General features: G+C 36.2%; 2 protein-coding genes across 12 annotated transcripts in view; one reads left to right on the top strand and one right to left on the bottom strand.

Moving 5' to 3' along the window:
• The window catches only part of LOC127846468 (uncharacterized), a 57223-nt gene extending 43873 nt beyond the window's left edge, over positions 1–13350 (top strand). For all 11 annotated transcript variants that reach the window (XM_052377730.1, XM_052377727.1, XM_052377729.1 and 8 more), the window contains 18 exons: positions 579–730; positions 1308–1425; positions 1549–1772; positions 3228–3342; positions 3640–3827; positions 4500–4632; positions 4886–5100; positions 5579–5693; positions 6102–6364; positions 6691–6840; positions 7283–7441; positions 7604–7645; positions 9096–9274; positions 9720–9877; positions 10099–10491; positions 11536–11666; positions 12336–12450; positions 13139–13350. In XM_052377730.1, coding sequence (XP_052233690.1) covers positions 579–730; positions 1308–1425; positions 1549–1772; positions 3228–3342; positions 3640–3827; positions 4500–4632; positions 4886–5100; positions 5579–5693; positions 6102–6364; positions 6691–6840; positions 7283–7441; positions 7604–7645; positions 9096–9274; positions 9720–9877; positions 10099–10491; positions 11536–11666; positions 12336–12450; positions 13139–13289 — 3001 coding nt within the window. In that variant the 3' untranslated portion in view covers positions 13290–13350. The remainder of the gene's footprint in view (positions 1–578; positions 731–1307; positions 1426–1548; positions 1773–3227; positions 3343–3639; positions 3828–4499; positions 4633–4885; positions 5101–5578; positions 5694–6101; positions 6365–6690; positions 6841–7282; positions 7442–7603; positions 7646–9095; positions 9275–9719; positions 9878–10098; positions 10492–11535; positions 11667–12335; positions 12451–13138) is intronic.
• A 7710-nt stretch (positions 13351–21060) lies between these two features.
• On the bottom strand, positions 21061–27600 carry LOC127845514 (uncharacterized). The gene is made up of 3 exons (XM_052376500.1): positions 27122–27600; positions 23625–24604; positions 21061–22306 (listed from the first exon to the last, which is right to left on the bottom strand). The coding sequence occupies exons 1-3, from the start codon at positions 27460–27462 to the stop codon at positions 21951–21953; spliced, it is 1677 nt and encodes a 558-aa protein (XP_052232460.1). The 5' UTR covers positions 27463–27600; the 3' UTR covers positions 21061–21950.
• Between the last annotated feature and the right edge of the window lie 40 nt (positions 27601–27640).

The following is a 27640-nucleotide window of genomic DNA, read 5'->3' as shown; positions in this document are numbered from 1 at the left end:
AACATTTGACGCAAATGTGTACACTCAGGTTATAAACGCAATACTTCGCATATTTTAAAAGTACAAAAAAAAGTAAAAGCTTAGCTGAAACGAGTTTTGCCTCGTATTCAACATTGTGTCCATATTGTTGAAAACTAAAATGCGCTGTATCGACTTTAAAATATATTTATTTTACAATAATTCAACACCTGCTACACAATTGTATAATTACTTAGCTGCAAATGTTACCCTAAAGGCTGATTTTGGCTTGTGTAACATATCACCTCATACTGACAGTTTTTTTTAAACGGACTGGTTAAGTTTGATAAAGGAAGACATTCTCGTTAGATCTATTACTTCTCAAAAAGAAATGCTTATTTTTTAACAATACCACATTCTTTGTTAATATTCGTTTATAATTACGCAGTGCTAGTTGTAATTCCGTGAATGTGTGTATGCTTTATGGTATATTTATGTTCGATAACAAGGAAATATACTCTCTGAAGGGTGAAGCAAGACTGTCATTTGTATTGGTTCTAAACCTAACATCACTCTTATAAAACATAGACTTATACTGCTTCTACAAAACCTACTTTCAGATGTCCGAAGTACCCAGCTTTGCCTCCCACGTGTTCATTCGTTCAGTCCACGACTGACAGCTGTTGTAAGCAGCCGGTCTGTAACACGTACATACAACCAACAACACCAGCACCAGCAACGACACAGCCCCCAGTCACAATCAAACCCATCGGTTAGTTAGTCCTACGTCAAAACTTTTCCTGTGTATTTTTACGCTTTTATTTCGAAAAACGTATATACATGACGTGCATGTATATGTATAAGATTATGCGTAAATCCGTTGAAGAATGCTTAAGTATTAAGTTGTGGAAAAGTTATTCTACATTTATAACGGACGAACTGGCTGTAATAAATTGGCAGCGTCATGTGCAAACGGGTATTATGCCATTTGCGACCAGTTTCGTTCAAGACCAGCTTTCGCATTTGCGCAGTCTGGTCTGAGCTAGGCTGTCCATAAAACCAGTCGTGAATTCATGGCGGATAGTGCAGTTCCGACTTTACTGCGCGACTGCGGAGGCTAGCGTGCAGCAACTCTGGTCGAATATTGCATACGACCCATTTTCGCACGACGCTTTTCGGTTGTGAAACAATAGCGTTAAGGTTCGAGGTCATAGCTTCTGATAAATATGTCCCTAATCAAATCATTACACTTAAAAACGAAGTAAATATAATTGTCATTTGTGTTTGTCTTGACTTAATAATACCAGTTATGATGCTCTTAAGACCTAGTGTTTATTATGTCTTTCCAGACAAATGCGTCTACTTTGATGGCAGAATGTTCAACCAAGGCGACAAATGGATGGACGGGTGCTCGGTCGAGTGCGAGTGCACATACGCCGCATACAACACCTTCCAGTGTAACGACAAGTAAGAAAAATGAGTATTTCACAGTTGCCAAGAAAAAATTCAATAACGCTTGGTTGCCTTTGCAGTATATATCCATCAGTTAAGGATCACAATTTTCTGAAACCAGTGCGTGATTCGTTTTAGATGCCCCATGTACTCCGGACTACCTTCGATATGCGTCCTGATCACCGATCCAGCGAACTCGTGCTGCAAGAAACCACAGTGTACTCTCACCTCAGGCAGCACTCTAACGCCGCTCATTGGCAACGCCACTGCGCCCCCGAACTCGCTACAGATCCTTCCAGTAGGCACACATAACCTCACCAGCGGATATGGCAAGCCCGACAACACTGTTCCGGGATACCGAGGTTTGTACTTAGGATCTAATTAATCCATTTATGCCTAGTGGACTCTCCCATCCTTCTAAATTTGATCAATTTATTTCCAATATTAGGGATGTCTAGTATATTTATTTCTATATTTAGAAGATTTCTTACAGAAATTTATTTAAGCAAACAGCGCAGACCCTGATTAGACGCCGCATCATGCGGCTTCTCATCTGGGTCTACGCTGTTGCTAATGCATTTTTTAGACGCTAGGCATAAATGGGTTAATCAGCTGGTATAACGTGTTATTATGGGTAATTTTATAAAGTCAATCCTATACCGTAGGTATTCAATTATGTAAGTTCAAAAGACAGGGCTACCGTTTGTTAATACATGCTATGTTGGGAATAACAGTTAACCTGTAATGACTTTGTTGAATAATACTCATGAAGCAAAAAGAAAGGAATTCGTAGATTTGTTCCCTCTCTCATACATATGAACATTTTTTATTCCCGGTGTCTTATGTATCATACACAGGACAATGTATAAAAAGCGAACTTTAAGCGGAACCAGCATGAGAGAAATCTTATTTGGGCACGCTGTCCCTTATTTGTGGCAAACAAACAATTGAAAAGCGGTAACATTCCCCAAAAACAATAGACAAGACTAACAAAGACGCAACACACGCACGGAAATGAATCAGATATGGGTCACCACCTTTGAGCGGTCAATCATGTCAAAAACAATGAAATAGAAATGTACACTAGTTCTGAAATTAAAAAATATAAATTATGTATATCAAGAGACAAGTTTAAAAAAATGTCTAGAAGAAAAGTTTAGAAGATAAACCAGTCAAGAACAATGTCACACAAAGACAGTAAACAAACATGCAACGTTTGTCTCTCTACAATATTTGGCAATAGGCAAACATTTATAATAAACCGTTATTAATGAGTTGTATTCTTATTGACATGTAAAGTAGTAACTCTTTATTTATTTCCGATATTTATGTACAAGTCGGTTTCACATCAACTGTACCTCTGTTAAATACGATGGCGATTCTTTTTTTCTAAATCTTATTAGAACGTTTATGTTTAGTCACGTTATCTGCGACGTGGAAATTACGAAATAACGACAGGCTGGTACGCCAGTGGTACATTCATGTATTCGCAAATGAAGCGAACTGGTCCCATATTGCTATTAAAACACTCTTAAAATGATGCCATTGTCCGTTACAAGGTTAACACATTTTTGTTTATTAAGATAATCTGCGACGATTCCATAATAGCGACAGACTGGTGCGCCTTTTTTTAATATTAAGAAATGAAGCGAATTGATGCCATATCGATATACCACTCTTAAAATGATTTAATTGCCCGTTACAAAATTCACACGAAAAGATATGAGTTTACAAGGTTATCAACAACTATCTAATTATTGTGCAATGTAAATGCAGTGCAATGTTACAGAAAATGATTTATTTATTCCATTTTTCAGACAAGTGCGCTTACAAAGGTGTGGTGTACTCACAGGGCCAGTCATGGGACGACGGTTGTGATTTCGTGTGTACATGCGAGGATGCCCAACGGGGCATGTACCGATGCACTTCCAAGTATGTCCAAGTACAATAGAATACGTAACAGATTGATACTTAACATCATATTCTACGATTAGACGTATCATAGTTGTTAAATCAATAACGGTACAAATACATATTTAAACCTTGTCATAACGAGAGAATGCGAACATATGCGTGGCTTAGTTTCTGTTAATGATATTCTCGCAATGATAAAGTAATAATAGACTTACACTTAAGTAAAAACTGGTTACTAATTACATACACCTGTAACGCTTGTATCAATATACAACCACAAAACTAGTCTTAAAATCTACTGCGACATATTTACAGGTGCCCGCAGTACCCCGCTTTGCCAAGCTACTGCAAGATGGTAAAGATTCCCGGCCAATGCTGCCCGTCAATGACCTGTGACATTCCCGGCTACGGCACATACAACCCTGTACCTCAATTGGTCCCGACACCGAGACCACCTGGCGCCACCTCGGACCCTTACTTGAACTCGGCAACAAATCCACCAAGTAATTAAATACTGTTTCTCTAAAGCTCTTTATCATGTTAATATGTTGTTAAGTTGATACCTTTTCAAGTTATTATACTCAGCTAGAAAAATTCCCGAACACAATGGGGATTGAACCGGAGCCCACACACTCAATCCGCGTCGACATTAAAACTAGCACATATAGAAAACCAGTATTTGGTATCATTATACCTCACCCTGATACATACAACCCTCAATTTTTGAAATTATTCAATGCAAATTCCCTCTGCCATGACATTTGCGGGACGTCATACAGATAAATAACTATATGTGGGGCATTACGTTAAGCGCAAATGTAGCACAGCTAGCAAAATCCTCAACCACAATCGGGATAAAACCCGGGCCCTCCCAGTCCCATGTCATACACTCCGCTATAACAGCTAGCTCATATAGCAAGGCAGTATAAGTGCTTGTTTTACATCACCCTACTACACTTATATTGGTTATTGAGTATTTAAAACATGGCTTTCGGGACTTTATTACGAAACTGGTCTTGAAATGTTGATGCAACGTTTGTATTTGCTGTTTTAGTCATACGAATACATGTATAGCATTCGTGTTACATTGTTCAATGCTATATTCATAATACGTGTTCGTTCGATCTGAAATAGTCGCTTTATTGGGAAATAAAACGCCTCACTACATTCAACAGTTACCGGAACCGGTTCCAACCAATGTCTGTACAAGGGAGTTCTATACAACGAGGGTGCTATATGGGACGACGGCTGTGACTACCGCTGCGAATGCCAAGACGGAAGAACCGGATATTACGTGTGCAATCCTCTGTACGAACCTTTTCAAGTTCATTAAATATCGATCAATTTAATCGTTTTCAATCAAATAACATTTGTGAAATGGAATACGTAGGGAATGAAATATAATGAAATTAAGTATGTATAAGTAACATTATAATCATGTTGTCCCGTGTATAGTTTTGAGGGCAATTCGTCACCTGCAGTAAATAAATGATTTCGCAATTAGTCTATCTATCGTCTGCGGAGTTTACGTTATCTCTATGTCTGTGCCATTGATGTTTAGCTGCCCGGTGTACAACAACCTGCCATCGAACCAGTGCTACTTGGTAAAGGCCAATGGGCAGTGCTGCTCTACCCCAATGTGCTACGACCCCAACACCGGAAAGGTGGTGAACCCACTGACCAGTCAGTCGGTCTTCCCAGTCGTGGGCACGTACCAAGGCGGTTTCACAGGATTCAGACCGAACACTCAGACGGGTGGAAACTTTGGAAATGGAGGTAAAGCTGGTCGCGCATTTTGCGATTTGTTTCTGTTAAAAAAAGACATTTATGTAACATTGGCTAATAATGCGTTATTGTAATGTTTTACTGTTTTAATACCTAAATGCGTTTTTAGATTACTTTAAATTATATTAAACAGGACAAAATACGATAAAGTATTTAATGAACTTACTCCGTTTTAAGACTGAGTTTCGTTATGAAATTATTCTGAAAGAGAATTGCCACTAAAATTCGCCATATATGATATTAACCCATTTATGCCTAGCGTCTAGAAAAAAGGCCTTGGCAAACATCGTAAACCCAGATGAGACGCCGCATAATGCGGCGTCTCATCAGGGTCTTCGCTGTTTGCTTAAAGGAATTTCTGTAAGAAAAAGTCTAAATATAGAAATAAATATACCAGACATCCCTACTTTTTTTAATAAATTGATCCAATTTAGAAGGAGGAATAAATGGGTTGTCTTCATATTTTTAGTCGCGTGCGTGTACAAGGGCAAGGTTTACCACAAGGGTGACACTTGGGACGACGGATGTGATTTCGAGTGCACATGCATAGATGAGACAACTGGAACATATAAATGTGACGCCAAGTAAGGATTGATATATGAGCCTTGTTCTGAGAAAACTGGATTTAATGCATGTGCGTAAAGTGTCATCCCAGATTAGCCTGTGCAGTCCGCACAGGCTAATCAGGGACGACACTTTCCGCCTAAACTTGATTTTCGGTAAGGAGGGACTCTTTGAAACTAACAATACCATAACAGCGAAAAGTGTCGGACTGCACAGGCTAATCTGGGACAACACTTTATGCACATGCATTAAGCCCAGTTTTCTCAGAACGCGGCTCATTTAATAAAATACAAATAAATAATAATAATAATAATAATAATAATAATAATAATGATACTGGTTTTTAATTAATTAGATGAAAAGGGATTAAACTTTGAAACATTTAGTCTAATATTATCCTAACCTTTTAATGATTTCTTTTGCAACAGATGTCCAACTTACACCAACATTCCTCCGGTGTGCCGATTCGTAGACCAGCCTGGCAACTGCTGCAAGAGACTCACTTGCACCGGACCCTCTGTGACTGGAACCATACCACCAGGCACAACCATTCTGCCGCCTTCCACCACACCTAACAAGGACCCTAACTGTTACGACAGGATCAACAACTGCAATGCATACGGACACGTCGCGTGCCAGAATTACCCAGACTGGGCGAGAAGAAACTGTGAAATGTACTGCAGCATATGCAGTACGTTGTAATTTTATTTTATTCTTTATCATGTCAATGTTAATTCGGGTAAAGAAGTATAATTTTCTGAACAAAAACTAGGAAATATAGATTTTATAATTTACTTTACACATAACTAAATACAAAAGAGCGTACAAAGTAAGTTTTGCATATATCTTTTACTCAATGCTTTCAATCTACAGGATGATCGGAAATAAATGTAGTTACTGTTTAGTAGTGTAACTAATACAAAAAAAAACAAAAAAACTATCGAACAGTTTTTGTTCTGCTGTAAGACTCCAACATTCATCATGTTGATTACGTTGTTATGACATTTGACATTTCAGCACCCATGTATACAACGGCCCCAACACCATGTGGCGATAAACTACCGGATTGCAAGGATTTCGGAAGTCAGGCGTGTTCCGGTATTTACGAGCCTTGGGCCCGCGACAATTGCGCCATGTTCTGTGGCTACTGCGGTTCAACTCCGTCTGGTGAGTACGGTTCAATATTGCCAAAGTTTACATAATGAAACGATATTTGTTCTATTGAGATTGCAAAAAAACCCGTATATTTATGGTAAATTAACGTATTAGTATGGTCACTGTTATTATCGCACTGAAATAATATATGATTCAAAAGCATTTTTAGCCTTGTTCTTAGAAAACTTGGCTTAATGCATGTGCGTAAAGTTTCATCCCTGATAAACGTGCGCAGTCCGCGAAGGCTTATCAGGGACGACACTTTCCGCCTTAACTTGATTTTCGGTAAAGAGGGCCTTCCTTGAAACTAAAAATAATACCATAACAGCGGAAAGTGTCGTCCCTGATTAGCCTGTGCGGACTGCACAGGGTAGTCTGGGACGAAACTTTACGCACATGCATTGTGCCCAGTTTTCTCAGAAGGCAGCTCATTTATTATTTGTTTGCTTTACAGGGCAAGTTATTACATCTACTACTACTCCGGCGTCTTCCGGCTGTGTGGACGTATTACCGACATGCAATTTGCTGGACAAGAGCTACTACTGTGCTGGAGATTACTTGAGCTGGGCCTACACCAATTGTCAAAAATACTGCGGCCTTTGCAATACGATAAGTATGTTGCATCTATGATATCATGCTATTAACAATTACATTACAGTGTCCGAGATCACCAACACAATTGTCTTGTTTGCAACCATCCATGCACAATTTAGAGTATTATAATTTTTGATAAAACATAATAATCGCCCAATGACCTCATACTTGTCTTTTCCAGTTACAACAACGCCTGTTTCGACCACCCCAGCTCAGTCCTATCGTAAGTGATAACTGTAAACTGTCTATTATAAGTAATAACTATGAATTTCCTATCCAGAGTAATAAGTGTGAATTTCTAATCGTAAATTATTACTGTCAATTGCCTATAGGAGGTAATAACACTTAAGTACTTATTTCAAGTAATTAAAGTGTATTGCCTATAGTAAGTTATACCTATCAATTTTCAATCGTTGGTAAATCCTTTTAAATGTCTATAATAAGTAATAGCTATCAATGTCCTATCGTTATTAATAAATGAAATCTTTCGTCAGTAATACATGTAAACAACATGACAAAAGTAGTAACTGTGTATCGCCTATCGTAAGTAATGACTGAGAGTTGCATATCGTATGAAGTTACTTTGAGTTGCATATCGTAAGTAATGACTTTGAGTTGCATATCGTAAGTAATGACTGTGAGTTGCATATCGTAAGTAATGACTTTGAGTTGCATATCGTAAGTAATGACTTTGAGTTGCATATCGTAAGTAATGACTGTGAATTGCATATCGTAAGAAGTGACTTTGAGTTGCATATCGTAAGTAATGACTTTGCGTTGCATATCGTAAGTAATGACTGTGAGTTGCATATCTTAAGTAATCACTGTGAGTTGCATAGCGTAAGTAATGACTGTGAATTGCATATCGTAAGAAGTGATTTTGAATTGCATATCGTAAGTAATGACTGTGAGTTGCATATCGTAAGTAATGACTGTGAGTTGCATATCGTAAGTAATGACTGTGAGTTGCATATCGTAAGTAATGACTGTGAGTTGCATATCGTAAGTAGTGACTGTGAGATGCATATCGTAAGTAATGACTGTGAGTTGCATATCGTAAGTAATGACTGTGAGTTGCATATCGTAAGTAATGCCTGTGGGTTGCATATCGTCAGTAATGACTGTGAATGCTCCCATCGTAAGTTATAACTGTTAACATGGCTTGGATAGTTTCTTTACAAAGCCCAAACAACAATATAAATACGCCGACGTAATGCGGATTCCCCCGTAGCAGCGATTGACATAAGTCGGATTTACAATTAAAAGATTACAATTACTAAAACACAAATTGCGCATGTTACGGTTTATTACAATATTTCATATTATAAAACATTACAGATTGGTTTTATGCCGAGCGTCTGGAAAAAAGGCATTGGCAAACAGCGTAGACCCAGATGTGACGCCGCATGATATGGCGTCTCATCAGGGTCTGCGCTGTTTGCTTAAAGGAATTTATGTAAAAAATATTCTAAATATAGAAATAAATATACTAGACATCTCTAATTTTGGAAATAAATCGATCCAATTTAGAAGGAATGGAGAGTCAACCAGGCATAAAGGGGTTAAGTATACCGAAGCCTGAGCACGTCACGCTAAGAATGCATTTTTTGGAGTAAGTTATAGTTTATGCATACATTGATTGCCGGATTCATATTTGTTATATTGTCTTGCAGCGTTCGAGGTCCTTTTGAAGGGCGTGGCAGGTGCACCCGGACCAGACCTGTACCAGCTATGGCACTCATCACAGACACTCAACACGGATAAGCCCCTGGCTTCACACCTGACCACAGAATACAATGGGCATTATAAACCAGGCACGTCCAACAACTGGAACAGCAAATGCTTTGACCAGGTTCGACGCACTTTCGCTTTGCGTTTGAATATATGCGATGCATGCAGTTTAAGCGAAGTTAAAAGTTCCGGTAAAACATAAGTTGTAATAGTTCTATGCAGCAGGGAAGCTCATGATATATGGTGCTAAATCAACTCATTTCGTTGCAGTGAGCGTTTGAATCGACTTTCAACATTCTGTATTTTAGACGATTTGTTAAGTTTCTATATGTTCTCATACACACAATGAAAGATTTCGTAGCAGCATGGACGGTCAAAGCATAATGCTTAACCAGCCACCGCCGCTCGGATGATAAACGAAATATTCGTTGTATAGATACAATTGCCTCGAAGTAATTTTTAATCTCTATATTTCTCTCGTCTGGTATGCTGCATACAAAATATCCGTTAAATATAAGCAGCGTAAACAAGAATAAGTTAAAGTACGCAAGTTATGTGCTTTTCAGATTCGCGTTTCAATTTACAACGGCGGAGTTGAAAAGGCTTACATCTTATTCAACGCAACCGGCTCTACCAAAGAAAACTGGTTTACTTCTGACCGCATTATTTCCTCCACTTGGACAGACCTCAAAACTACAACGAAAGAACTCATGAGTCTTTCAGGGTGAGTCTTTAATAACTTGCAATGGCATTTGATATTTCCTCATGATTTTAATAGCGTCACCGGAAACATTGTTCATTTGAGTTTTATAAATGTACATGACACGAGTGATGCCTTTTTTACAGCTGCTTAAAATAACCGTTATGTAGTGAGTTGTTATACTTCTCTGTGATACAAATGAAAACATTTCTAGACTGTTCTTAAGCGAATGACACTATTTTCAGTGATGCCAATACTGGGCGAGAGTTCTACATCAGCGGCCACACATCTCCGGGCGACAGCTGTGACTCGTTCGGCTGGATGATGATCTCAACTAAGGCAACATGTTTCTACGAAGCTGGAGACGCAAAACCAACATTCTACTATGCACCGGGCACAGGCCTTGCAAACTGGGCAATGAACAACCCATTAACCGGAGACCTATTCGTCATTCAAGGTCGCCCAACGTGTAACACAGGTCCTAGTGGTCAGCCCACTACAACCGGCACCATTTCAACGACAGCGTTTTGCGACTACAAGAATCAGCATTATACCCAAGGTCAGATGTGGACAGACGGTTGCAGCTTGAACTGCACATGTGTGGATGCGGCCACGGGCTATTACAGATGCTTCGATTTGTAAGTCAATAGCTCGTCGCGAATGTTAAAAATTGCAAAAATGGCATATTTGGTATCATTTTGTCGGGCTTGAAGAGCTCTACACGATGCAACGGCATATGTATACTTTTCTCTACTAAGGCACTATTGACCCCTCAACATTGGCGAAACGTGACAATTGTCTATTGATTTTAATTCTAAAATCGCGCGAATGTCTTTGTGTAGGATTCAGCCCATAGCATCGTCTTCTATGTACCACTAATTCCAAATGCACGAAAGTCCAGAAAAATTGCACAAATCGAGAGATTAAACAAAATACATAAATTAATATAACATTTTATTTTAAAAGCAATTGTCTTTAAATTTTGCAAATTGATAGATTGCGTACATCCCAACCGCATGCCAAAATTTCATAACGATATCTTGTTGTATAATCCATGGTTTGTTATTTCAAAACTTTAGAAGCGATTTTCTCAAAATCACTTTTTTGACATTTGGAATTAGTGCGACGAGCTGCATATGTGTTTAGCATAGCTGCGAATGTCTCGTTACAAAATGCCATATGTTATTGTTTAACCCATTTATGCCTAGCGTCTAGAAAAAAGGCCTTGGCAAACAGCGTAGACCCAGATGAGACGCCGCATGATGCGGCGTCTCATCAGGGTCTGCGCTGTTTGCTAAAAGGAATTTATGTAAAAAAATTCTAAATATAGAAATCAATATACTAGACATCCCTAATTTTGGAAATAAATTGATCCAATTTAGAAGGATGGGAGAGTCCACTAGGCATAAATGGGTTAAAGTAAGTGACTATACGCGCATACTATAGAGGACCATATGTCGCCCCATTGGTGCAAAAAGGTACCACGTGACATTGAAATAAGAAGGCAAATGGTAACTTTTTGCACCAATGGGGTGATATACAACACAACATTTTACATCAAAATGATTTAACACTATGGTTACCGCCTTAGACCTGTTTAACTCCAGTTTAATGACGCGGTGATTAAATATTCAACACAAACATAGATGCAGCGATATTTAATGTACTTGTTTGTGTTGTAGATGTCCGAAATACGCCGCCCTTCCGCCGGGTTGCACCGTTGAGAAGAAACCAGGAGAGTGTTGTGGGCAGCCTACTTGCAGCATTTCGAACGTGATCACAATTAAACCCATCATAATTGTCGGCGGGACGTGTAAGTTGAAGCTGGCAAACGTAATATGACTTATGTTTGAGCCGTGCTATGTGAAAAAGGGGGTTTAATGCGTGTGCTAAAGTGTCGTCCCAGATTAGCCTGTGCAGTCCGCACAGGCTAATCAGGGACGAAACTTTCCGCCTTAACTTGAATTTTGCTAAGAAGAGACTTTCTTGAAACGAAAAATATCATAAAAGCGGAAAGTGTCGTCCCTGATTAGCCTGGGCGGACTGAACACTTTACGCACACGCATTAAACCCCATTTTCACAGATCACTGCTCATTTAAGCGTTTTTTATGAATTATGGCATTGATAAAAATAATGTTCTCTTTTCTAAATAATAGTGTAGAATGATATACAATCAAGACTCCCAGCCACAGAAATACGTTTAACCTTTTTACTTGAATCGATATTCTCTATTTTGTGTAAACGAAGTTTTGGAATTTGACTGATTTTTGTTTTTGATATACTTGTTATGTCACCGATAAGTCGCCGTATTTTATTACACCAAAACACAAAGCACAGTTAATAGACTTAATTATACTGTAATATTTCAATTTTATGCTTATTTTGTTTTTCCAAACGATCATTTATGACACATGAACTAACAAGTTGATACATTGTTTCATTTGAACCATCTCTAGAGCGGTTAACAAATTTTCGTTACAGCATTCTGTGTGTACAAATCACAGTCCTACCTCCAGGATCAGACATGGAATGACGGCTGCAGTCAGTCGTGTACTTGTACAGATGCCACACGGGGTCTCTATTCCTGCAGACAAGTGTAAGTGCAGCTTAATCTGAACTGCAATCAAAGTTATTCTTGGGGCGCGAAAAATTGTCATATAAATTTAAGCGTCATTTTGGTGAAAATGTTTGCCACATATTCGCGGAACGAATTGTACGTCGAATGAAACCAAAGCGTACATATGTTAATACATTTTTCCACCTTACAATATCAACCCATTTATGTCTAGCGTCTAGAAAAAGGCCTTGGCAAACAGCGTAGACCCAGATGAGACGACGCATGATGCGGCGTCTCATCAGGGTCTGCGATGTTTGCTTAAAGGAATTTCTGTAAGAAATATTCTAAATATAGAAATACATATACTAGACATCCCTAATTTTGGAAATAATTTGATCCAATTTAGAAGGATGGGAGAGTCCACTAGGCATAAATGGGTAAAACACGTGCATGCAGCAATTCCTTTTTTGTGCTTGTCAGAAAGTTCGGAATGTTTATTATAGCGCGTGTAGACGAGTTTAAAGTCAGGATTTTATTATCTCGTTCTTGAATCAATAAGTGTATACAAACATGGAATGTTAACTAAAATATGTTAAAATTTGATTTCTTTGTAATCATACCGCGAATGCTGTTAACTTCTAAGCGGTCATGTTTTTAAGATACGCCATATCATGTGCAAAGAGCATTACAAGCCATGTTGTTTAGAAAAGGTGTCTACATATTCTAGGTGTCTGAACTGGGACTCCCTGCCACCCATCTGCCACATGGAGGACCCACCGGCAGGGTTGTGCTGCCAGCAACCCAAGTGCCCCAACGGCGCCATTATCCAGATTCCACAGGCCTACAAGGATGAATATCCGGGCTACTCTTATGTGTAGTTTTCTTCATGGACAATTGATTTATAACTACTTGAAATAAATAAATTAACGTTTAAAAGCATTTTGATTTGTATATATCGTTCAACATTTATTTTGATGGTGTTATTAAGTGGCTTACGTTTGGTTTTAAATTCAATTTTGCAGGATGACTCTTATGCTAGACGTTTTTGAAAAATGAAACAAAAAATTAAAGAAATTAAGTTTGTGTTTTTGAGCATATTATGCCTTTAAGTTAAACAAATACCTAGCAAAATCGTGCGATTCAGAGACAATACAACAACAAAAGCAACAACATTACTGATAAATTGTATAATGCATATATGATATAGGCTAGACGATAGTGTTATGAACCGGTTATACATTAACCCATGTATGCCTAGTGGACTCTCCCATCCTTCTAAATTGGATCAATTTATTTTCAAAATTAGGGATGTCTAGTATATTTATTTCTATAGAAATTCCTTTAAGCAAACAGCGCAGACCCTGATGAGACGCCGCATCATGCGGCGTCTCATCTGGGTCTATGCTGTTTTTTCAATAACTGTTTTCTAGACGCTAGGCATAAATGGGTTAATCGAACAATATAACAAAACATATCGTCACTCAACATTACGACACCTGAGGATCTTAATCAATCGTGAGAAGGTAGATTTGAAACAAATCAAGTTTACACACATGTATTTGTCATAAATGTTTTCATAAATGATATGTTTCTCTTTTTTAAACAACATTACTGGTCATTCTCCTAGATAAGTTTAATTTTTCTTGCCCTTTATAATTCACAAAAACAGTTGGGGTCAATTTTAATTTGACACTTTAATGTATAAAAATATTTGATATGAAGGTTTCTTTATACATTGTGTGTTAACAAAATTTGCTACTGTATGCTTATTATACTCAAATTGTTAAATGTGTAACGTAAATTGCGTTCGCCTTGAATTACAGGTAACTCTTACAAATAATGTGCCAAAACTGGTTTGGTGGCTTAAAGAGGCCTTAACACAGACTTTGGCATGTTTTGAAGTGTGCCATTCAATGCTTTATATTGATAAATGTAAACATTGGATCTAAAAAGCTCCAGTAAAAAAACTAGAATGAAATTAAAGAAAGAAAAAGTAATCCTCAACTGGGCTCGAACCACTGACCCCTCGAGTACAAGTCTGTCGCTTAGACCACTCGGACATCCGTACTCATACAGTTAGTATAATATAATAATAATAATAATAATAATAATCTCTTTATTTTCCGAAGGTTACTCATTAAGACAACACATTGATACAAAGTCATGCAAACAGTTTAACAATGGCAATCTTATTTTCAATGAGGCCTTCAAACAACTATGGTATGTATAATGCATTTCTACATTATAATGCAAACATGTAGACTTTGACGGACATAAGAGTACTGTAACAGTGTAATAGAAGTGTCATAAAAAGCAAGTATATTATATGACTTCTCTTATATTATTAATTTCTCTTCCAATATTGAAATGGTCTCAAGGAACAAATATTTATTAACAGAAAGTATTTAAGAATATAAATGTATTGTTGATTACATTTTCCCATATGCACACACTCTAACGCACGCACACACACACGCGCGCACGCACACACCTATACACGCACACACTTATACAATTACCATATCTTAATTAACACGACCAATAACAATAACAAAAAGTTAACAAAAACAGCCGCGTACATTATTGTACAAAGTCAGAGTTTAAAAACGTGGAATACATTATTCTTGAAATAGTTTACGATTGATAGAAGTGGCTGATATACACAAATATTATAATTACAGAAAACAATATTCATGACCAGTGTTGTTCACAATAGGATATGAAATTACACAACTGTTATGAATAATAGCCTGCACCTACTTGCTATATAAATAGTTTGAAAAAGCAATATGTATATTTGTTTGCAGAAATTAAATCTACAGTAATCATTACGACACTTATGGAGGAGTATTTGACTTTTGAATAAGAGGAAAACAGAAAAATGTTACTACGCGTGAGACTCATTTTGCGCCTCAAAGAGGAAATATTTCTTAAGCCTATGTTTGAAAGTGGTGAGAGTGAGAGATTGGCGAATACTAACAGGTATGTGGTTTCATATTTCCATACCAGAGTAAATGAACGACTTTTTTTAAAAGGTTTGAGTGAGGTGTTTTATGCGTCAAATCATTGTTTGATATCGATCTTAAATTGTAATTATTTTTTTTCACCAGTTTTATCAAGTCGTCAATATATGTGGGCGTTAAATTATGAAGAGATTTGTAAATAATTATACATGTAAAATATTTACATCTGTTTTCAAAAGAAAGCCATTGTATTTTTTGTGATAAATCATAATCATTTATATTTAAGTCATTACGTAATATTACTCTTAAAAACCTTCTTTGCAGTTTTGATATTATGTTTATGTCTCTAGTATTTGCATTTTGCCATGTGACACATCCATAATCAATAATTGGTGTTACATACGCTATATAGAACATAATTTTCATCTCAGGTGTTAGAAAATATTGTATACGCCCGAACAGTGAAAATTTCGAAACAAGTTTTGAACAAGTTATATCAACATGGGCCTTCAAATTTAAATGTTTATCAATATGGATACCTAGAAGTTTTTGGGTTGCAACATGTTTTATTTTTGAGTCGATAGTATTTACAAACAAATTTAGATCTTCTGAATGTTTAAGTTTTTGGCGTGATCCTATAGTCATGCAATAAGTTTTATCTGGGTTGACTGCCATATTATTTATCATACACCAATTTTGTGACCTTTCTTTACGTTCAAAAACGAAGTCGTTAATTAATAGATCCGTATCATTAATTGAACCTGTTAAAAACGTTTCACTCAAACCAAATATATCAATTGACCATGGCTCTCCCATTATAAATTTGAGTTCATCTAATTTTGGAAGAATGTGTTGAATATTCAAACTTGCTACATGAATACCTTGTTTGCTGAAAGTAAAAACGTTTTTATGAATCAACAATTTATCTTTGAAATTATTATTCGTTTTGAGAGGAGGCATTTTCGATAAATCTACGTTTTTGCTAACATTTAGATACTGGTATGAATCATAATTGCAATTACAATACAACGTACATGTATTTTTAGAAACAAAAATAGTGTCAGGTTGAATATTATAGTCACAAATTGTTTTGTTGCATTCAGTACATATATTGTTAAGTTTAAGAAATGGGTTTTCATGAGTAAATAAGCCAGAGTTGATATGTCCGTCAGTGTTTTCCTACCATAATCTGTGATTTCGGCAATCTTCTGTCGAGTGGTTTGCTAAACCGCAACGTCTGCACGTTGACCATCGTCCACGTAGCTGAAAGTTTCTATTACCAAACTGGCGACCGTTGTTCTGGAAACGGTCTCTAATGCCATATGTCGCTCCTGTCCATGGTGGCCGAGAGTAACGTGCGGCGGCGACTCTGTGTGTTAATTCTCTCGCGGACGTATGTTTGAACTTCACAATTGGAGTTACCGTGTTGATTGTCGAAACCAGTCTACTCGAGCCTTTTGGACACAGGTTTATACCGTCTTTGAAGTAAAACGGACGAATTGTGGTTTTATCAGCGTAAATGAACGAATGGTAGCAGTCAATGAGAACAGCACCCGTTTCCATGCACAATTTCTGTATTTCTTCATTTACCGGTCCGATGTCCGTGTCCGTTCGCGGACAGAGAGTGCATAAATATACAGTGCACTGGTGACGTAGAGCCTCAAATGTTGAGCGAAGCGTTTCATACACACTGCGTGATGTTCCGGAAGCTGCATCATTACCTCCGACATAAATTACTATTTTTGTGTATTTTGATATATCGTCAGTCAAAAGACGAGTGTAAATGTCTCTCGATTTCTTACCGGGAAGTGTACGTACGTCCACATTGCTCTGAAGGCCACGCTTACTTATACCTTTAAGAATTGAGTCTCCGATTAATAACGTTCTATTTTGTTCAAGTCTGGGTTTATGTACGAATCCATTAGTATGTGCGTTTCCGCTTCCGGTCAGTTCCGACGTGTTTTGCGAAGTTTGCAAAGCGGGCGACGTTATTTCTACATCAAATAATTGCGTCGCGGGAAACGTTGTACGATCATTTGATAAATCATACGATCTAGTAGGAGTTTCCATCAATTTATTATATACCTATTTAATGCTTTTAACAAAATACAGGTTGTATCAATCGTTGAAATAAAAAATCCCGTATTACGCTACTCGCTGTTTCCAATTCCGTATTACCATACTAGCCGGACTACTTCGACCCATTTAATGACGTCACATTACACGCACCGAAAAAAGAAATATTTTATATTAGGAAATATATTACGTAGCACACCGTGTGACGTCATTTTTGTGACAAAACAGTAAAAACACAATAGTTTTATCTAAACTCTGTAAGGACATGTCGGACGTGCTGTTTTTTTAGCAGTAAACTATGTGTTAAAACGTATTTTGGAGTGTGTGTGTGTATATTTCGATAGGAATACAATAAAATAGTGTGGTTCAAACTAAGTTTCGATAAAGACATGGAGGATAGAAGTGGAAGTGCATATCGTTTTAACGGTTTTGTAATAAACATCGGATTAAAGTTTTCAACTTAATTGTTATATAAATTGGATTAACGATGGCATTAAGGTAAGCTTGTCGGAAACTTGTGTTTTCCCGGTTCGAATGTTTACACGTTAATTTACATAAACTGTATTCATACGCGTCTTAAATAAACTATAGCGTACCGTTTAAGTCATTGTTTTGTCAGTTTTGTTAAAGTAAAAAATACATTTGTTAACTGTTTTCGTTAGTTGTTGTATATAATAAAAGGAATATAACGCTAGTCAATTGTTCCAAGAGTTTGTATCACTCTCGTGGCTTGTGCTATTTTGCATCACACTCGAGGCTCCGCCTCTCGTGTGATACGTCATCACACAAGCCACTCGAGTGATACAAACTCTCGGAACAATTGACTAGCGTAATATTCTGTATTTATTTAGCGATATTTCAGTTTCTTTTTGTTGCGTTAAAATATTAGACATCTGGGTTTTCATTGATTCAGAGAAGGATTGCCATCGTTTTAGAAGTCCCTCGTTCAGGTTGCTCATTTGCGTTTTAACAGATTGTGAATTTGAAGTAACATCTTTCAACTTATTGTTCATGTCACTACAGCACAGAGTGTGTTGATTTTTTAAACCACATATAATATCTTTTATTTCAGCAAGTTGCGTTGAGGTCTGTAGTATGTGTTCCCGCATTTCACTTTTGAGTTCATTTATTTCACTTGAAACGGTTTTCATAAAATCATTCAATATCTCATGGATATTCGAATTTGTGTCTTTATCAATTCGACGAGCATGCTTTTCTTTTCGTACTGACTGAATTGATTCATTGAGGCGACGTAATTATTCATGGCTATCGGATTCATTTTGATTTCCGAAAGTTTAGATTCATTTTTGGTTATTGACATCAAAAGTTTTTTGAAGGCACTGTTTACATCAGTTGTTGTTGTTTCGTCATTTATTAATCTTTCCTCTATGTTTTTTAACATCGCTTGCAGGTGAATTTCCGTGAACTGATGAGAGTTTTTCCCGTTGATTAAACACGAACTTTTTGTGTGATACAAGTTTAATGTATAAATGCCCTGTCGACCAGAACTTAACTTGTATTGCGTTTCAACAAGATTTCCCTGTCTGTCGTGCACCGGAACTTTGCAACATTTATACGGAAGAGTGTTATTGCTGAAAAACTGACCCGCCGCAATCTTGAAAAGTTCATACATACCAGTGTTTAGTACAAGTCGAAAACCTCCACCTGTCTCGTATACAATCACATCTTCTTGATCGGTGGAATCCAACTTCTTTTGTAGTGACTTCCTCATATTTAGCGTGTAATCAACACCAACTGCGGCGCCATCCGTAACATTTTTTAACTCCGCGGCTGCCGCTGTCCCAGCGAAAGGCACAATATCACTCATGTTACGTCGTTTACTTTTGTCCGAAATCCACAAAATTACATTGTTGTAGCGACTTTTTTCAGAGATTCTGTTTTTGTACTATTTAAATATGTTTGTTTTTAACCAGACGATTAAAAACAGTTAAAAACTTAATTTAAACGTTAAGAGTTTTAAAAAGTTGTTAACAGCAACCGGACGTGACGTTACTGATGTATTAGTGATGTATTTTATACTTTATATTAGCAACTCTTGCAGTATCATACAATATAACGACAACAATAGAACTCTCAAAATTATGAAATCGTTTCGCGTTGCAACGCTTGATAATTTTCAGGTTTTTAAATCGTCAAAGATGCATATAAATGATATTTTAGAGCAAGATCAATGTTCAGTTTTACTGTTTTCTCACAAATATCATAACAACATCGAAAATTTGCGAATCTGTTTGTTTTTTAAATTTTGTCAATTTACCAAAACGTGAAAAGGCCCCTTCAAGAAATCCACGCCAAAGCAGATGAACACGACAAATTTTCGCTATATGCATGGATTCAAATTAAATCAGCATTTCAAATGTTACACACTCGCGTAGAACACATACAGTTTTGTTCAAACTTAAGTTCTAGTTTAATCACTGCAAAATACCCCTCACCCCCCCCCCCACACACACACAAAGTGCTGCCATTTTGAACATACTCTTCAAGCATGATTCAGCATTTATCCCCGCCGATATTGTTAAATTTATTCTAAACACAACTATTTCTTCTACACACGTTTTCCTGGCATAAACAAGTCAAATATCTACTGGTTCTTGTTATACTAACCAAAGTTGTGAAACAACCATGTTTATTTTTGTCAAGTTTTGTTTGCTTACATGACGACAAAATTCCATTAACAGTCAGCACCAATTATAAAATATATATTTCTCCATCGCTATCAACCTTTTGCACTTTAAAGCACTTCGTGTAAGCAGGCTATTCTGTGTGGATAGACATTATTTGATCGACTGACAAAGGAACTACTTATTCATCAAAGAAATTACCCTTCATTATCGATTTCCTTCAAAAAGTAAAAGAGCAATTCACCGACACTTTTCTTTGTCCGTCAATTGTTCAACAAAACACTGCGTTATTTGAGTACATTCTACATTTTAAAGAAAACGAAAATTCAGTCTCACCGATTTCATTCGATTAATTTATTCCAACACTGTTATTCACAATGTTTTATAATAATCCACCGTAAACAAACAATCGTTATAATTAAAACGATTGCAGAAACAATTGTCCTTGACCTGGTTGACGCAATCAAGTGATTTCGTCAGCGGTGTTGTAAAAAAATGGTCTTTTCTAACATATGTAGAATCCTGCTAGCCATTTAGCGTCGCGGTATGAGTGTTTTTTAAACAAGGGAGACCCTAGTTCAATGCCCCGTAAGATTCGAATTTTTTCTCTTTCCCTAAATGAATTGAAAAGAAACACTGCGTTGAATTGATAAATTGTTATTCGCCAGAAACCGCGTTTCAATTAGACTTTACTTGCTGAATACTTAAAAAAGGCATGTTTGCTAATTGAAGTATTGGATGATGTTGTTAATATTTGGTCACAACATTTTGATCCGAATATCCGAGGAACAACTTATTGTTTATTTTCTGATATGTTTTTTACTTTCTTTTTTATAATTTTAATATTAAAAGTCTTTACCCAAGATTGTCCACGTAACTGAGTACGTCTCATAAATCGATTTGAATTAACGCTATAACGCGGCACTTTGTTCGTGTATCTAACATATGTTAAGAGTCGGATAAGAAGTAGTTATAGCGCAATGTATTTTTTTTTTATCAAAATTGCTTCAAAATCTGGACAAAAAATGTTCATTGTATTTCTTTGGAGAATCGGAGCATTTTGCAAAAAAAACAACAACAAACATATTGAACCTTTTTCGCAGCGGATTGACCTTGTTCTGCTTGAATGCTTTGAGCTTTTATGAGTACATACGTACAACTAAAAGTTCTTCCTGATAAAGGCAAAGCCAATGTTAACAATATGTGTTTGTAAAATACTACGTCCCCCCATATATTTGACCTTTAACCTTGAAGGATGACTTTTACCTTGACCTTTCACCACTCAAAATATGCAGCTTCATGAGATTCACATGCATTCCAAATATCAAGTTGCTATCTTCAATATTGCAAAAGTTATGGCAAATGTTAAAGTTTGACGCAAACAAGCCAACAAACAGACAGGGCAAAAACAATATTCCCGCAGCATAGACTGGAAGACATTAAGTCTCTAATATCTCTATAAAATCGAATTCACTTAACCTGATACATCGTAACAAACACAATACATGTTACCATCGACGTCGATTTGCGTGTCTAGTGTGTAAAAAATGCTTTTTTACTGAAAACATGAACCGTTGACGTGTTTGAAACTTGTTTAATATCATTACGCTGCGAGCACATCGTTTCAGTCAGTTGACTTGTTTTTATAGAAAAGTGCGATTGTATAGATTAACATGCAGTATTTCTTTAATACTATCATATCATTTTTAAGAAAGAAATTACCTCTCGGAATAAATGCCGAAATGATTATTAAATATCAGTACTTAATTCATATATTATAAGCTAGTAACAATATGTTTACACAAATATTGAAATAGTAATCACAAAGAAAACATCTTTTTCATACATCTAAACGCTACTCCACTTTGAACACCAATATGTTGTTACTCTTATATAGTCCCACAATCATGGTGGATGTGATGCTGTTGTAGCAGACTGACCATGGGAGCTCCACTCCATCCCTCTCTCGTGTAGCCAGTGTTGACAGATTTTTCATTCCCTTATTGTCCACCTGCATTATATTGTGGGACACGTATCCACATAATAGCACTTGACCTGCAGGGGTAACATTTACACCCTGGGGGCCGCATAGTTCTGGATCTTTAAAGATAGCTAGAACTTGTCCATCCCTGGCAAGGGTGAGGAGCGTGTCCTGCCAGGGGTCAGTAATGTACAATTTGTCCCCGTCGGGACTTACAGCACACCTCTTTACTGAAAGAGTTGTATGAACATTGAACATTATCGTAAATGTTAATTAATGTTAATAAACAGACTTCACTGATAATGCATTACATATGTGTTGTTATAAACACGCAATTACACATATTTAACATATGCATAAAATCCAATAATAAAAAATAGTTTATTAGTTATAAACATGAAGGTTCTTTAAAAAGTTTATTGTGTAAAAGTTTGACATGTTGATTTGCGACTGGTGAGTTAGAAATGTTGTAGAATTACACATATGAAAACAATTACACAGTTTAATGAATATGTACACATGAATGATTCAATTGAATAAGAAGCAACTATAAGAAGCATACATATTTTTTCCTATACATTTTTACATGAATACAAGACATTTACAGGTATTCGAAATTTAAACAAGTACACACATAACATGCACGCACATTTACAATTATATGAATGAAGATGTGCTTTTTATTTGTTTATACGAAGAAAATAACTTTTTATTCAACAAAAATTACAATTGTTTTATTTAGTTGTTTATCGCCATTTTGCAAATGCTAAATTGTTGAAATGATAATTTATACGTCCAAATAAAGCTGTAAAATTTAATAAATTTCAATAACCCGAATTTCAAGATTATACATTTTATATAAAGCTATGGAATAATATAAATAATTAAAATTACTATAAATGTATATTAATATTACAACAACACACAATGAACACCGGATCAGAAAGTGTCTCTTTCATAAAAAAATCAGTTTCTTTTTCGCCAATAAAGACGATTACTCATTTGTTTATAAACAAATATAAAGAAGTGAAACTCAAGCTGCTTGAGCAGTATTGCATTCTTATTATATGCAAATGTGTGGTCCTTTATTTAAGCCAAGTGGCGTATTGCCAAAACAGAACAAAACAGCACAATAAGAAACAACATACACACATAGAAAAATAGAGCTGGGGTCACCGCCTTTGAATGGTCAATGCAAAGCACATGGGGTTTAAACTGGTTTTAGAGCGCTCAACCTTACACTTGGCCCAGCAATATTATGATACATATAAGCGTTAATAACATTTAACCTCAAAGTATTGCAACTCAAATTAAACAATAATAAAAGGGAATTACAACGCATTCAATTTAATTACCATTTAATTACTCATTGGTAGGAATTAGACCAGAGCAACAGAGTTACAACTTTGTGAGGAACAATTATGAAAATATTTCTTACCGTTCTAAAAATAATTTGACATATTTTACATTCAACAAATATGTTGGTTTACAATTACTTTATACTACATATTCTCAACGTTATCATGATTACTCTAACATAAGTCTTACCTGTTTCATCACCGGATGTATTCTCATATACTTTGCTGACCAGTTTTCCACCCAGAGAGTACTTGTATAGCGTAGAACCAGAAGTGACAAACAAGAATCGCTGGTGGTTGGCAATACCAATACATCTATGTTGTAACTGAAATTTCCTGCCTGGCAATAGCTGCCTTGTTTTGACTGTAATAAACTGGACCTCATGTATGTTGTTATCATCCACAGCTACTACCACCTCACTTGGTGTTATCTGACACATGTCCAATGGAGAACCGCCCGCTGTCCAGTGATTAACCACCTCGTTCTGCTGGTTGAGCAGCTTGACCTTTCTATTATCCAAGTCTGCAACCACGACCTGCCCATTTGGGATGACACATATGGCTGTGATTCTGCATGTGTGTAAATCACTTGGCATGTTAACAGAGTAATCCGACTTTCCATTCACTAGGAAAACTTGGTTTGCAAAGCTCTCTTTTAAAAATGTGTCAGACTCTTTTATTTTTTCCTGACATTTTTTCCTGGCAATAAAAAAGAGTTCGGGTCTAACATGTACTTTCTTTATGGCTACATGAAGATGAAACAATTCATTATGAAGCCTGGTGCAGCTGTTTCTCATACAAATAAGAGGAGCTTTCTGTAGTCTCAGATCTCTTTTCTTTTCATTGACAGTGCTTTTTTCAAAATCGGCTAACATAGATTTGATTTTCCCGCGTATTTCATTTACTGTGTATTGCACATGTTCATGTGTTTCATTCATTGTGTTGTTTTCACACTGTAGTAAAAAGCATGATATATTCACACGCATGCGCGCTACCATAAGCTTCTCATGTTCATTGTATAAAACCTGTAGAGATTTTATTTTGTCCTGCTGGTAGGTTTGAAACTTTTCCATTTGTGAAAGAGTATTTTGCGTTCTCACAGACAGATAATTGAAGTCAGTTGACCTCGTTTTGGCAGCCTGGTGTAATGTGGTCACTTGAAAGCACAGACTGCAATACACAAACACAATTAAAACTTAAATTATCAGAAACCATGTTTTTTTAAAGGAAACATTCGTACATTCTGTTGTGTGTATGAGAACTCATGAATATGACGGTTAATATTGTAACACATTATACATATTAAACATGATCATGACAATTGACCAAAATATATTACTGTATATTTAAATAAGTTTACCTCATCTAGTACTGAATAACAAGTTTCTAAACATTTTTCTTCAATCTTAACTCATTGCAGAATATTTCACTTTTGTCATTGTAGAATTAAGGACAAAACACTTCATGAAAAAATAATAAAAGAAGCAAATTATGGCTCTAAAGAACTAACCCGAGTTCATGTACACTTCTTGTGGACAATTTTTACTGGTGATCTAGTGTTTGACTCCACTTGACCCAGATTCAAACTTGGCTTTTATATTGTCTAGACTGAGTTAAAAATGTGGCCTGTATACGGGTAGAAGGTTTTGTTTTAAAAATGGACCTTCTGAACCAGTTTTTAGACGAATCTGACCAAACTGTGAACTTTGTCTAGATATTGTCAACATAAACCTTCTGACCAATTATCATCAAGCGTGATTCATAAATGTTGCCCATACATTGGCAAGAATGTTTATAAGATTAAATCTGATAACCTAGTTATTAGATGCATGCAACCCGGATTCTTACTTGGTATATAGTGGCACAATAAAAGTTATGACCACACTTGGTCAAGATTGAGTAATACATCTGGTTTGAAGAGTGGTACCAATGTTTGTTTTACCTGGTTACCTTGCTTATTTGGACAACTGTGACCCAGATTCACAATTGTTGTAAATAATGTCAACATTAACATTGTAAGCATGTTTCATCAAGATTGAGTTATAAATGTTGCCTTAAATGGGACAACTACGTTTTATAAGACTTGTAATATTTACGTCGTCTTTTGACCAACTTGATCCAGATTACATGGCTAGATATGGCACATATAAACATACTGAACAAGGTTCATAACAATTGAGTCATAAATATGTTCTCTGAAGTGCTTAAAAGCTTTCATCAGCTTTGACCTTATGATCGAGTTTTTAGAAGCATGAGACCAAGATTTGTACTCACCCTTCAATCTAAATATAAACATTTTGCCTAAGTTTCACCAAGACTTTGTCATAAATTTAACTTGTAGAGTATGGGCACGGTTTGTCTAGTTTCTTGACGCATGGGACCCAGATTCGTACCCAGTTTGACTAAGTTTTAAAGGTTTCTTCTAGAGTAGTAATACGGTTTTCCTTGGACAACACATGTGAGTCACGGGATTCTTATATGCAAATGATTTGATTTTTACCAATGCAATCCATATAGTTGATGGAAATGTAAGTTTTATATTTTATAGTCTTTATTCATTTATTCTATTGGTCTGATACATTTCTTATTTAGGTTAAGCAAGTTTTGAATGGTAGTCGAACCTACTATCTGACACTTTTCTGAAGCTTTAAGGCAATCTGTTCTATACGAACCATTAAACAAAAATGTTGCCCCTAGAGTGTTAGCAGGCGTGTTCTTTAATTTGACCTGAAACCTATGTTTTTTTACACCACATGACCCAGTTGTTAACGCGAACGATATATAATTAGGACAAATGTTCTTATAAAGTTTCATCAACACTGGGCCATAATAGTGGCCTCTAGAATGTTCAACATCTTTTCATTAATATAATATAATAAACTTTCTTTTAACCTCACATGAACCAGTTTCAATCTCGACCAAAGTAGCATTAGAAGAACTGTTCTAACGAGGTTTCATGAAGATTGTCAATACATGCGGCTTTTGAAAGTTAAAAACGCACTATATTATAATGGCTAATGCACGATGCATGACGGACAGAAGGTAATTAAGAATATTTAACATAAACATGTTTTGGTAAATGAAAATTGGGCAATAAATGTGGCGTTTATAATGTTTGCAGTCGATGATATGAAGAACGACCAACAAAAGGAAATCACACTAAGAAAAGCTTACCATGATCACGATAAGATCACGTAAGCTAAAATGCAGTCTCAAACATTAAACCGTAAAGTGCAACCTATTCTTCATTCATGGGGTAAAGGAATATATGGAGCAGACATTGTTAGTGCAGGCAGAGGAGAGACATTTCTAAAACCATTTCCACTTTACTGCATGTGATAACAGTTATGATTTGAGACAAATGACTGTTGATCATGACAGCTTAGGGCGACAGCATGATCATGCCATTGATCATAGGAACTTTACAAAACAAAGTAAGCGTTATGTATCAAATGTGACCAATGCCTTATAAGTTTATATTCTTGAGTCATTTTTATTTTAATATGTTATTTGTAAATTAACAAAAATATAAAAATACAAAAGTCGATAAGCAGATAACACTCCTTGTATAATTAAAAAATAGTTATAAAACTGCTCAAATAATCCAAATCACTGAGTATTGGCGAAAAAAAATTATAATACCATGCCATAATTTGTTCTGATATCAACATAGTAACTATCATTTACCTGTAACTAAGCTTAACGCATTTAGAGCAGCACAGCTGACTATGGTCATTGCACAACATAGTTAATGTGTCGTTCTTGTGTATGTCACATGTTATAAGAGAATTCTCCATCTGCTTAGAAAGCGGCCATTTCATTATTTTATCCTTTCCATAAGGTTTATAAAACCACAGACCATGCTGTCTATGGGAGTTAATACATTGACCACAAAAATAATGCAGACATTTTTTACAATAAAACTCTGCGTCTACTTCTACAGACCGTTCTTTCTCGCACACTGTACAATAATAATATTTAAACACATCAGACAATCTAGGAACCGTAGACACAGAAAACACTTCCATTTTGATGTTTCAACAAGCAAAATTGTTAAACCGTAAACCAATTGAAATATTTACGTCACAGTATATTTATAACAATACATATCTGAGAAAATACACACTTTATATCATTAATTACAGTCAAGCAATAAGTGATTTAGATCCAAACACCAAATAAGTTAACCTTCAAATGACATTTAAT

The sequence above is a fragment of the Dreissena polymorpha genome, chromosome 9 (genome assembly GCF_020536995.1).
Source record: "Dreissena polymorpha isolate Duluth1 chromosome 9, UMN_Dpol_1.0, whole genome shotgun sequence".
Classification (NCBI taxonomy): Eukaryota; Metazoa; Mollusca; class Bivalvia; order Myida; family Dreissenidae; genus Dreissena; species Dreissena polymorpha.
The sequence above is the reverse complement of the archived record's forward strand: the minus strand, read 5'-3'. Positions and strand labels throughout refer to the sequence as shown.